This window comes from Rana temporaria, chromosome 4 (assembly GCF_905171775.1).
Source record: "Rana temporaria chromosome 4, aRanTem1.1, whole genome shotgun sequence".
NCBI lineage: Eukaryota > Metazoa > Chordata > Amphibia > Anura > Ranidae > Rana > Rana temporaria.
Genome location: NC_053492.1, coordinates 10712525 through 10726241, shown reverse-complemented (window position 1 = coordinate 10726241; position 13717 = coordinate 10712525). Strand labels below are relative to the sequence as shown.

At 44.4% G+C, this 13717-nt stretch overlaps 1 protein-coding gene across 1 annotated transcript; it reads left to right on the top strand.

The window, feature by feature from the left end:
• The first annotated feature begins 2611 nt into the window (after window positions 1-2611).
• LOC120935874 (zinc finger protein OZF-like) lies at window positions 2612-7082 on the top strand. Its single transcript, XM_040347910.1, has 3 exons — window positions 2612-2646; window positions 3829-3964; window positions 5581-7082. Exons 2-3 carry the CDS (start codon window positions 3841-3843, stop codon window positions 6828-6830), a joined length of 1374 nt encoding a protein of 457 aa, XP_040203844.1. The 5' UTR covers window positions 2612-2646; window positions 3829-3840; the 3' UTR covers window positions 6831-7082.
• Window positions 7083-13717: the final 6635 nt, after the last annotated feature.

Genomic DNA, 13717 nt, shown 5'->3' with positions numbered 1-13717 from the left:
ATAAGAAGAGACCCATATAAAGATGATATAAGAAGAGACCCATATAAAGATGATATAAGAAGAGATCATATAAAGATGATATAAGAAGAGATCCATATAAAGATGATATAAGAAGAGACCCATATAAAGATGATATAAGAAGAGACCCATATAAAGACGATATAAGAAGAGACCCATATAAAGATGATATAAGAAGAGATCATATAAAGACGATATAAGAAGAGATCCATATAAAGATGATATAAGAAGAGATCATATAAAGACGATATAAGAAGAGATCCATATAAAGATGATATAAGAAGAGATCATATAAAGACGATATAAGAAGAGACCCATATAAAGATTATATCAGAAGAGATCATATAAAGACGATAGAAGAGATCATATAAAGATGATATAAGAAGAGATCCATATAAATATGATATAAGAAGAGATCCATATAAAGACGATATAAGAAGAGATCCATATAAAGATGATATAAGAAGAGATCATATAAAGACGATATAAGAAGAGATCATATAAAGATGATATAAGAAGAGATCCATATAAATATGATATAAGAAGAGATCCATATAAAGACGATATAAGAAGAGATCCATATAAAGATGATATAAGATATGTTGTAAATGCTGAGTAATCTGCAGTGGTAATAAATGCAGGATAAATATTGGCAAACAATTAGCAATGTACCCAACAATCAGCAGTGGTAACAAAGATTTAATAAACAATCTGTGAATCCAGGGATTTTTATAAATGCAGTGCGCTGAGCAATCAGCAGTGGCATTAAATGAAGGATAATTATTGGCAAGCAAATGAGAAATGTGCCGAGTAATCTGTGAATCCAGTGATTTTGTATATGCAGTAAATGTAAAGGCAGTACAGAGTATTCTGCAGTGGAAATAAATGAAGGATAATTATTGGCGAACAAATTTGCAATGTGCCGAGTAATCAGCAGTGGTAACAAAGATCAACTAACAATCTGTGAATCCAGAGATTTTGTAAAAGCAGCGCCAAGTAATTTGCAGTGATAATAAATGAAGGATAATTATTGGCAAACTAATTAGCAATGTGCAAGTCATTAACGGTGGTAACGAAGATTAACCAACAATTTGAGAATCCAGTGATTTAAATATATTTTTAACCCAAATTACATGCAACCCGTACAACCAATCATTCTCCACTATCCATCTACAGGGAAAGCCGCATTGATCACATGACCACATCAAGGATGGAGGAGGACCGGAGTCACATGACTGAGAAGATACTAAACCTCACCCTGGAGATCATCTACCTGCTGACCGGAGAGGTGAGGGGGATTCTGGGAGGTCACATGACATCACTCTTTTCTCTATTAATAAAACACAGACCTGACCGGAGAGGTGAGGAGGATTCTGGGATTCTAACATGATATTCCTATTGGTTTTCCAATACAGAGATTTCCTCTTGTGAAGTCAGGAGATCATATGACCATCACAGTGCCTCCATGTGACTCCCTAAAACCTGAGAGACACAACATGGAGAAGATTCTAGAAGTCACCAAGAAGATGATGGAGCTGCTGACAGGAGAGGTGAGCGGTGCCGGGAATTCTGGGACATTATCCAGTAACAGACAAGGGATGTGTCTGGATGGTGACAGATAGCTAGATTCAGTAAGAGTTAGGCCGGCATGTCAGTAGATACGCCGATGTAACTCTGAATCTGCGCCGTCGTAAGTTTAAGTGTATTCTCAAACAGAGATACACTTAAACCTATCTAAGATACGACGGCTTGCGCCGTCCTATCTTAGGGTGCAATATTTAGGCTGGCTGCTAGGTGGCGCTTCCATTGCGGTCGGCGTAGAATATGTAAATCACTAGATACGCCTATTCACGAACGTACGCCCGGCCGACGCAGTACAGATACGCCATTTACGTAACGCATTAGCAGGCCTAAAGATATTCCATCAAATAGCTGGAATAGTAATGTTAAAGTATGGCCGCCGTTCCTGCGTCAAAATTAGAAAAATTTTCGTTGTTTGCGTAAGTCGTCCGTGAATAGGGTTTTACGTCATTTACGTCCACGTCGAAATCAATAGGACCGTGCGGCGTATTTAGCTGCAATGCACACTGGGAAATGTAGGCGGACGGCGCATGCGCCGTTCCAAAAAAACGTCAATCACGTCGGGTCAAACCAAATTATCATAAAACACGCCCCCTCAGCCTGTTTTGAATTAGGCGCGCTTGCGCCCGCTGCATTTACGCCACGCCACTGTAACTTAGCAGGCAAGTACTTTGTGAATCATGTACTTGCCTCGCTAACTTACGGCGGCGTAGTGTAAACACGATACACTACGCCGCCGCAAAGTTAGGGCAGCCTACCTGAATCTAGCTAAGAATCTGTATGTTGTCTGCATTTTTACAACTTTATATTATTTTTATTCATTTTTTATTCTGTCTTCAGTGTGGAAACCTAAGAGATTCTAAAGCTGGTGTTAAAGAGGAGGATGGGGTGATCGTTGAGTTAGAGTTGCTAAATGGAAACAAAGATCTGTCCCAGGACACCATGGTGGACTCATCGAGCTACAAAAACCCACCAGAGAGATGTCCCCGTCCTCTGTATTCCCGGGATTCCACACAGGAAGGTCACACCATCCCTCACCATCATCAGGTAGATGAGGAACAATTATTGGTAGTTCTGATTTATACAAAGCATGTTTGTTACAATGAATGTTTTATTATATATTCAGAGTGGAAACCTCGGGGATGATAATATTGTTGTTAAAGAAGAGTATACAGAAGAGGATGAGGAGTATGGAGTGATGGAGGAGTTTTCTGAAGGACACAAGGACCTCTACAAGGACATTATGATGGAGTCGCCTAATACCAGGAACCCACCAGAGAGATGTCCCCGTCCTCTGTATTCCCGGGATTCCACACAGGAAGGTCACACCATCCCTCACCGTGATCAGGTAGGTGGAGTTGAGGGTCGGGAACATAAAGTGATTGAACACTCTGACATGTGGAGATGATGGGCCAGATTCTCAAAGAGATACGACGGTGTATCTCCTGATACGCTGTCGTATCTCTGAGTTCTGCCGGTCGTATCTATGCGACTGATTCAGAGAATCAGTTACGCATAGATATTCCTAAGATCCGACAGGTGTAACTGCGTTACACCGTCGGATCTTAGGCTGCAATTCCAGGCCGGCCGCTAGGTGGCGTTTCGTTTTTTTTACGCGACAAATATGCAAATGAGGAGTTTCGCCGATTCAGAAACGAACGACCGCCCGGCGCTTTTTTTTTACGTCGTTTGCGTTCGGCTTTTTCCGGCGTATAGTTACCCCTTTGTCTATGAGGCGCAGCCAATGTTAAGTATGGCCGTCGTTCCCGCGCCGAGTTTTGAATTTTTACGTCGTTTGCGTAAGTCGATTCACAAAAGAGCTGGACGCAAGTTACGCTCACGCCGAAACCAATGACGTCCTAGCGATGTAATTTGGACCAATGCACGCTGGGAAATTTAGCCGGCGGTGCATGCGCAGTTCAATCGGCGCGGGGACGCGCCTGATTTAAATAGTACACTCCCCCTAGCCGCGGAATTTAAATTCCGCCGGGGGATTTACGATACGCCGTCGCAAGTTTTGAGGTAAGTGCTTTGTGAATTAACCACTTGCCTCAAAAACTTGCGGCGGCGGATCTTAAATCAGATAGGTTACGCGGATTTAAAGATCTGCTAACCTACGTGAATCTGGCCCGATGTGTGGACTCTACAAGATGATATTTTCTATGTGATCTCACATCATAAATACTTATTATGTTACAGATGTTATTTTCTTCCATTCTGTTGGTTTAGGGTGAAGATCTGATGAATATGAAAGTTGAGGGTGAAGTAGAAGAGACGTATGTGAGGGATGATCAGCAATATACGGAGGAGGCTGGAATGATGAGGACATTCAAAGAGGAGGACATTCCTACAGAGATCAGCACAGGTGAGCCATAATATATTCTTCTGTTATCTCTGCTACCTCTTCATTCTTAGAGATCACATGACCCGGTGCTTAAACTTGTGGTTATGTAAAGAGCATGCCCCTCCCAGTCCCCATTGGTTCCTGCTCTTCTGATAAGGCTGTGTAAATGTAGAAGTGATCTGAGAGGAGGAACAAAGGCCCTTTGGCTAAAGAGGGGAAGTCACAGCTGGTTAGGGCATCCACAGAGAACATCTGCTCACTAAATTTACTTGAGCCAGATAGAATCTTGATTTAAAAGCGGAGGTCCACCCTAAAAGAAAAAACAAATAGCCAAAAAGGCTCAAAAAAATATGAAAGAAATATAATTTTTATACTAAGGCCCCTTTCACACGTGTGGACCGTATGTCCGCTTTTTCATCCATACGTTTGCGGATGAAAAAGGGACATACATTGGTTCCTATGTGGTTCCTATGTGATATTCATCCGCTGACACCCGTAATCGTCAGCCTCCGCAAACTTCCGATTTTGCAGACGGAAGAAAATCCTATTTTTTCTTCCGTCTGCAGAGGGGATCGGATGAACACGGACATACAGGGACTGCCCTGTCATCCGCCGGCTCAGCAGGGATATATGGAGCGATCCCCGCTGAGCATACGGAGGCGGATCATTACTGATCTGCCCCGTGTAAAAGAGGCCTTACCAGAAATGGCTATTGTTAGGCAGATCTTCCTAATCTGCCACTTTTTATTCCGTGGTGATCTCTTCTCCTCCTCGCGTTGCCTCCTGGGAAATTAGGCGCGCTGTCTTCTGGGAACTGTGTGTGTCCCCGAGGACAGCCGCCCATTCACGAAGTGCCGCGTGACTCGCACATGGGCAGTGAAGCCTGTTTCCCTTAGTGAGGATGGCGGCGCCGGCACATGATCCGGACGATGGATAGGCCTCGGGCGGCCAACATTGTGGGCACCCGGGACAGGTAAGTGTGCTTATTAAAGCGGGAGTTCACCCATTTATTAATTTTGTGACCTTTTCCCCTTAGATTCCTGCTCGTTTTGTCTAGGGGAATCAGCTAGTTGTTTTAAAATATGAGCAGTACTTACCCGTTTTCGAGATGCATCTTCTCCGTCGCTTCCGGGTATGGGTCTTCGGGAGCGGGTGTTCCTTCTTGATTGACAGTCTTCCGAGAGGCTTCCGACGGTCGCATCCATCGCGTCACTAGTAGCCCGAAAGAAGCCGAACGTCAGTGCGGCTCTATACTGCGCCTGCGCACCGACGTTCGGCTTCTTTCGGAAAATCGTGACGCGATGGATGCGACCATCGGAAGCCTCTCGGAAGACTGTCAATCAAAATAGGAACGCCCAGTTCCGCAGCCCATACCCGGAAGTGACGGAGAGGATGCATCTCGTAAACCGTAAGTACGGATCATATTTTAAAAAAGGGGAAAAAGTATATTGTAGGGGTGAACCTCCGCTTTAAGTCACAGCTACAGTGTTTGTAGCTGCTGACTTTAAAAAAAAAATCCCAACTGGACCTCCGCTTTAAGTGAACTAACTTACACAGGTTGGACTTGTGTCTTTTTTCAACCTCACCTACTATTTAACCCTCTCTTATCTATTGATCATGTTTTTATATTTTTCCAGGACACGCCATTGAGGAACCCTCAAAGGATCTTCTCACTTTATCTCTGGGTTGTAAAATGGAAGATGAGGACATCACAAGAGATTGTGCAGGAGAAAAGACAATGAGCTCAGCTATGGATGGAGGACTTCACAGTGTAGATAGACCATCAAATCCCTCTGACTCTGAGCAACTTCATACTGTGAGGGATGGTGTGGGAATTCAGGGGGAGGAGAATTTTTCTTGTCCTGAATGTGGAAGATGTTTTCTTCATAAATCAGAACTTTTCATACATTATAGATCTCACGCGGGGGAAAAGCCAAATTCCTGCCTTGAGTGCGGGAAATGTTTTTTACAGAAATCGGACCTTGTTCTGCATCAGCGATCTCACATGGAGGAGAAGCCATTTTCTTGTAATGAGTGCGGGAAATGTTTTTCACAGAAATCAGACCTGGTTAGACATCAGAGATCTCACACAGGGGAGAAGCCGTTTCCCTGTGCTGAGTGCGGTAAATGTTTTTTACAGAAATCTGCCCTTGTTGTACATCTGAGGTCTCACACGGGGGAGAAGCCCTATTCCTGCCTTCAGTGCAGAAAATGTTTTTCACAGAAATCGGACCTTGTTAAACATCAAAGATCTCACACAGGTGAAAAACCATATTCCTGTCCTGAGTGCGGAAAATGTTTTTCACGGGTGTCCTATCTTTACTTACATCAGAGGATTCACACAGGCGAGAAGCCGTTTTCCTGCTCTGAGTGTGGGAAATGTTATTCGTGGAAATCGGACCTTGTTATGCACCAGAGATTGCACACAGGGGAGAAGCCGCATTCTTGCCCCGAATGCGGGAAATGTTTTTCAGAGAAGTCCAGTCTTTATAGACATCAGAGAATCCACACGGGGGAAAAGCCGTTTTCATGTCCAGAATGCGGGAAATGCTTTTCACAGAAATCTGACCTTGCTATACATCAGAGATTGCACACAGGGGAGAAGCCGTATTCCTGCCCCATATGTGGCAGATGTTTTCCATGGAAGTCAGACCTTGATAATCATCAAAGAACTCACACAGGAGAGAAGCCGTATTCCTGTCCTGAGTGTGGAAAATCTTTTTCTTGGAGGTCCAGTCTTTCTGCACACCAAATATGTCACACAGGGGAAAAGCCATATTCCTGCCTTGAGTGCGGAAAAAGTTATCCACGGAAATCAGAACTTTTTAGACATCAGAGATCTCACAAAAGGGAGAGATCTGATTTCAGTTCCCGGGAGGTTCACTAAACAGCTCTAAAGTTCCGAACTCCACTGAAGTCAATGGGAGCAGAATTTTGAAGGTTAAAAGGGAAGCGATTGGCAACCAAAGGGCGTGGGAAGCTGGGCACTGCCCTGATGGACATGTAGAAATGCAATTTATTTTATTTTTTTTGCAAAATTATGCAAAATTTCTTGTGAAAAACACTGGTCAGAGGACAGCTCATAGGCACTACGGGCCAGATTCACAAAAGGGTTACGACAGCGTATCTGCTCATACGCCGTCGTATCCCTGTTTCTATCTATGGCGCTGATTCATAGAATCAGTTACGCATAGATATCCCTAAGATCCGACAGGTGTAATATTTTTACACTGTCGGATCTTAGGATGCAGTACCGCGGCCGCCGCTGGGGGCATTTCTCGTCGTAAACCAGCATCGGGTATGCAAATTAGCACTTACGGAGATCCACAAAGCTTTTTCCCTTCGTTAAGTCGCCGTAAGTGTTAGTTTGCCGTCGCAAAGATAGGGTACCTTTACAAAAGTGTAAAGGTACTCTACCATGCAAAAGTATACCCGTCGTTCCCGCGTCGGTTTTGAATTTTTTTCAAATCTTTTATTTTTCCCGGCGCAACTCTTTTTTACCCGTCGCGATTCACAAAACTTGGCGCAACGTAACTTCGCGCAAAGCACGTCGGGAAAATAGCGTCAGGAGCATGCGCAGTACGTCCGGCGCGGGAGCGCGCCTAATTTAAATGGGACTCGCCCCATTTGAATTGGCCCGCCTTGCGCCGGACTGATTTAGGATACACCGCCGCAAATTTCCAGGTAAGTGCTTTGTGGATCAGGCACTAACTTGGGCAATTTGCGGCAGTGTACCTTAAATCGGAAAAAAAGAGTTATGCCCGCTGGTTGTGAATCTGGCCCTACATTCCATCACTTGGAAATAAGCTACAAGAAAAGGATGCTCACGCCAGGAGCTGAGATTTTTAAAATGTCAATAACCCAATTTCATAAACATATGTTAAAATGTATCTATTTTATTGTATTGATTAAATAGATTTGAACATAATGAAAACACATTAAAGTTTGGATGTTTACAAATATGATTGATAGTTGATGGTAAATATGGACTGATAACCCCGTCAATAGATTTGGCTTCCGGCCAACGGGCATTCCGTTCATCCATACCAGACCCTATCCTAGATGAGGATCTGCTTTAGATTCAAAGTGGGACCCCCATAAAAAATGAACACCAAAAAATGTCACCTGCATCCTAGCACCCAAGGATGCTGTACATGCAAGACACCTGGGTTCTAACATCCAATAATGTCATTGGTTGCTAGGATGCTGGCTGCCATGCGGTCATTTGTAGTTTTGTGCACTGCAACAAACAAGGGGCTAGATTCAGGTAGGGGCGCGCATTGTTATGGCGGCGCAGCATATCGTATTTACGCTACGCCGCCGTAAGTCAGAGAGGCAAGTGCTGTATTCACAAAGCACATGGGGCCAGATTCACAGAAAAAGTACGCCGGAGTATCTGCTGATACTCCGGCGTACTTTCAAATTTGCCGCGTCGTATTTTTATTTGTAATTCACAAACAAAGATACGACGGCATTTGGTTAAGATCCGACAGGCGTACGGCTTCGGATCTTAGGATGCAATACTTCGGCGCCCGCTGGGTGAAGTTTGCGTCGTTTTCCGCGTCGGGGATGCTAATTAGCTGTTTACGGCGATCCACGAAGGTACGCACGTTCGTCGCATTCTCTTATGTCGTCGCTAGTCGGCTTTTCCCGTCCTAAAGTTGCGATTGCTATTTAGGTGGTGTAAAATTAGACAGCCCATGTTAAAGTATGGCCGTCGTTCCCGCGTCGAATTTCAAATTTTTATTTTTTTGCGTAAGTCGTCCGGGAATACGAAAGTACGTAACGCACGTCGCCGTTCAAAACATTACGTCGGGTGACGTCATTTCGCGCAAAGCACGTCGGGAAATTTCAAAACGGAGCATGCGCAGTACGTTCGGCGCGGGAACGCGCCTAATTTAAATGGTACACGCCCCATTTGAATTAGGCGGGCTTGCGCCAGACGGCTTTACGCTACGCCGCCGCAAGTTTACAGGTAAGTGCTTTGTGAATCAAGCACTTACGCTGAAAACTTGCAGCGGAGTAACGTAAACGGGATACGTTACGCCGTGGTAATTCTACATGAATCTGGCCCTTGTCTCCTAAGTTACGACGGCGTAGCGTAAATGGGGCCGGCGTAAGCGCGCGTAATTCAAATGAGGATGAGGGGGCGTGTTTTATGCTAATTCTTGGTGACCCGACGTGATTGACGTTTTTCCCGAACGGCGCATGTGCCGTCCGTGGAATTTCCCAGTGTGCATTGCTCCAAAGTACGCCGCAAGGACGTCATTGGTTTCGATGTGAACGTAAATTACGTCCAGCCCTATTCGCGAACGACTTACGCAAACGACGTAAACAATTAAAAATTCGACGCGGGAACGACGTCCATACTTAACATTGCGTACGCCTCATAATAGCAGGAGCAACCTTACGCCGAAAAAGCCTAACGTAAACGACGTAAAAAAATAGCGCTGGGCGTACGTAAATTTGTGAATCGACGTATCTAGGTCATTTACATATTCTACGCCGAAAACCTAGCGGCCAGCGGAAATATGCACCCTAAGATACGACGGCGGATCTTAGGCTAATGTCGGCGTATCTTGCTTTCTGAATACAGAAAGTAGATACGCTGGCGCAGCTTTGAATTTTTTTTTTTTTTTTTTAAATTAATCTCTTTTTTTATTTTAAAGCAAAATAATACAATACATATTACATAATACAGAAGCAATAATACAATCCAACCATCACAATCCTACTTATTATTATATATCCCCTATTGGGCATATTCCTCTTTCGTTCGTATCTTCCCCCCCCCCCCGGAGTCCCGGGAAGGGCATCCAAGAAACACAAAAACAACAACAAAACACAGACAAAAAAAAAAGACAAAGAAAAAAAATAAATAAATAAATAAAATTTTAAATAAATAATAATAAGAATCAGAATTTTCCTCTCCCCCAGCCCCTCTCTGCAGTCCTGTATTTTCCCAAATACCCATATACATACCCCTTTAACATTCCCGGTCTTCCCGATCTTGTTCGACCCAACCCTCCTTAAACCTCTCCTCTGGCGTCCATATAGGACTTCCAGGGTATCCATGTTCTTAAATATTTTTCCTTTTGGTATTGTGCGGTCAGGACTAACTCTTCTAATTTACTTATTTCTTTAACTCTACCTATCCACATCTCCACTGTTGGTGGGTTTGGTGACTTCCACTTCTTCGTTATACAGGCCTTTGCAGCATCTAAGATGTGGCGTATGATTGTTTCCCTGTAGTCTCTTTCTGATATTTGATTTAAGTGTAGAAGGTAGAATTCTGGGTCTTCCGGGATCTCATGTTTTGAACAGAGCTGAAGAGCTCTTTTAATCTCTAACCAAAAACTCCTCAACATAGGGCAATCCCAGAATATATGTAACATTGTTCCTTTGGTTTCCTGGCACCTCCAGCATTTATTGGTTATCTCTGGGAAAATTGTATTTAGTCTTTCTGGTGTCCTATACCATCTCGTAAAGATCTTATAATTTGTCTCTTGTATTCTCACGCAGATTGATGTCTCGTGTGCTCGCCTATATATACATTGACGCTGATCCGGACTAAATATCTTATCTAGTTCTCTCTCCCATTCTTGAACGCACTTCGGAGGGTGGATTCCTGATTGCACTAGTAACTCATAGCTTATTGAAAGGGTATGTGATAGCGTTCCTCTTTCATTACACATTTTCTCAAACCTCATGAGGGGTCTTTCGAAGTGGACCATCTGAAGTGCGCTCCAGAATTTTAGACGAAATACTTTTCCTGTTTCCATCAGTTCCTCTATTGTTACCCATCTCCCCATTTGGATATACCTCGTTACTTGTGTACACTCTCTGGTCCTTAAATGCCGGAATGCTCCGTCTTCATATCCCAATGGGAAGAGGGGGTTACCTATCACTGGGTATAGTGGAGAGGTCCTAGGTTCAATACCTATCATGGGTAATACTGTTGCGCAAATCCTCACCGTATTGCCCACTATCGGATTTTTGTTCATTTCTTTCGTCGACGGGGCAAACCACCATGGTGCTCTTTCGAGGGGTATCTTATATTGTGCCTGTTCAATTTGTACCCATAGCTTTGTTTCTGAGTGTCTGTTCCAGTCTATTAACCTATTCAGGTGTGTTGCATAGTAGTATTTCCGTATATCTGGAACTCCAAGTCCTCCCTGCTGCTTAATATTTATTAATTGTTTCCTTTGTATCCTGGGGTTTTTATGTGCCCATATAAACTCAAAAATCACTCTCTGACACTGTTTAAGATACTTTACTGGTATATGTATTGGAAGTGTTTGTAATAGGTAAAGAATTTTCGGGAGTATGTTCATCTTAATAATATTGCATCTACCTATCCAACTATGGAAGCCCTGATTCCACTTATCCAATAAGATCTTTACTTTTTGCAATAAAGGTGGAAAGTTTAGCTTTGAATTTACGCGGCGTATCTATAGATACGCCGGCGTAAATCAATGCTGAATCTAGCCCAATGACTTTTATGGCAGACCCTTATCCTTGATTAAGGTCCGGTATGGATTGTAAGGGGGGAAAATCCCCCAAAAAAAGGTACTGGGTTTAAATTCCAAACTGTATAGTATAGATGTTAAGCATGAACTCCATGAGGAAAAAAGTGTAGGGTCCATCCCAAAATCAAACCCTGACCCTTATTTAACCTCTTCCTACCGGCCTCATGCATATATGCAGCCCTATGTAAACACAAATCTGCTGAGAGCAGGCACCCAGCACAGTCAACGGTAGGCATCGAAAAGCTCCTAATGCGTACTTGTGATCGAGAGCTTTCCAATCATGTCACTGCTGTGGCAGCCATTTACAGTGGTCACGTGACCTGAATGCTCCTGGCATCTTCACAGTGCAGTGAAAAAGTATTCATACCGCTTGAAATTTTCCACATTTTGTTATGTTACAACCAAAAACTTGAATGTATTTTATGTGATAGACCAACACAAAGTGGCGCATAATTGTGAAGGAAAATGATAAATGTTTTTCAAATTTATTTACAAATAAATATGTGAAAAGTGTGGTGTGCATTTATATTCAGCCCTCCTTTACTCTGACAACCCTAACTAAAATATAGTGGAACTAATTGCCTTCAGAAGTCACTTAAATAGTAAATAGAGTCCACCTGTGTGTTATTTACTCTCAGTATAAATACAGCTGTTCTGTAAAGCCCTCAGAGGTTTGTTAGAGAACCTTAGTGAACAAACAGCATCTTGAAGGCCAAGGAACACACCAATCCACTGTAGAAGTTCTTAAAGGGCTGGGAGGCGGCTGAGAGAAGGGGTTAAACATGTAGCCTGGCTGGACAGGAAAAGGGGAGAGGAGGTGCCAACTTTTGAATTATACCAGGCTACATGTACTCCAAATAGGGTGGGTGCCTTGAAAAGAAAAAATCCAGATGGCCGCACTCCAATGAAATATATTCTTTAACCTCCTCACTACCGGCCGCCGTCAATTGATGGCAGCACGATAGCTCTCTTGTTCTGAGAGGACGTCATATGACGTCCTCGTCTTTCAGAGACACTAGGGGGCAGGCACCCGCCGCGTTACTGGGAACCAGATGCGCGGGCCTGGTGGCCGCAATGGCCGCCTACCACCCGCGATTGCCCAGTAGCTAAGCATGACCGTGAATCTCTGTGTGTCCTGTCAGGGAGAGGAGACCGATGCTGTGTCCCTTGTACATAGGGACACAGATCGGTCACCTCCCCCAGTCAGTCCCCTTCCCCCACAGTTATAAACACTATGCAGGGCACACATTTAACCCCTTCCTCGCCCCCTAGTGTTAACCCCTTCCCTGCCAGTCACATTTATACAGTAATCAGTGCATATTTATATAAATGTGAATGGTCCCAAAAATGCATCAAAAGTATCCAATGTGTCCGCCAATAAAAATCGCAGATTGCCGCCATTACTAGTAAAAAAAAAATCATAATTATGTCCCCTATTTTGTTTTTTTTTTTCGCAAACCAGTCACTATACGCTTATTGGGATTTTTACCCTTTCGTCTTCCAGGACAGCCATGAGATATAGCTCCTCCCTCCGGGACAGGAAACACATTCACCCCAATTATAAAAGGCGGTCCTCCAGGCCTCTTCCTCAGTTTTTTGTGTTTCCTGCCAGATGGGAAGAAGCACATTGGGAACGTTTTTGTTTTTCTTTTGTAAAGGGCTGAACCTACCTTTTTTCTTTTCCCAACAGCACGCCTCTGGCCCTAGGGGTAGAGAGTGTAGCTGTACTCACCTCCGCCAGGACTCGGCGAGAGTTGGACCCCGGGTGACGGAGGAGCTCGGTCCCCCAGGCTGCAGCATCCCCTGGCAGCGGTAAGGCGAGAGACGCCAGCAGGCCGCGTGCGGTGGAAGGATTCTTCCGGATTCGCCAGCGGGAGGCGGGGCTCCTGCGTTCCAAGGAAGGGAAGTGTCGTATTCCTCGGCGGAAGCGCGTCATCAGGGGGCGCCCGGAAACGTCGTTCCGGTTTCAAAAAAGGGCGCGGAGGTGCAGTGAGGGAACCCGGCGCTGGTGTGTGTGTTCGGAGCGCTGAAGGAGGACACTAAGAACCATGGAGGCAGCAGTGGCTCATTTGGATCCAGGTTCAACAGGCTCCGGTGCCTCTCAGGTAAGCTTGGTGACAGCACATGGCTTACTCTGGGGGGCGGGGGTCTTACTAGACCCAAGTACCCCCCCTTGGTGGTGAACCTAATGATGGAGGGTAGGCACTTTCTAGGAACCTTCACAGTGGTGAATAGGGTTTTGGCC

Coding starts and splice junctions, on each gene's coding strand:
- LOC120935874 (XM_040347910.1), top strand. CDS start 3,841: ATGAATATGAAAGTTGAGGGTGAAGTAGAAGAGACGTATGTGAGGGAT. Junction 3,965..5,580: donor TCCTACAGAGATCAGCACAG/GTGAGCCATAAT, acceptor ATATTTTTCCAG/GACACGCCATTGAGGAACCC.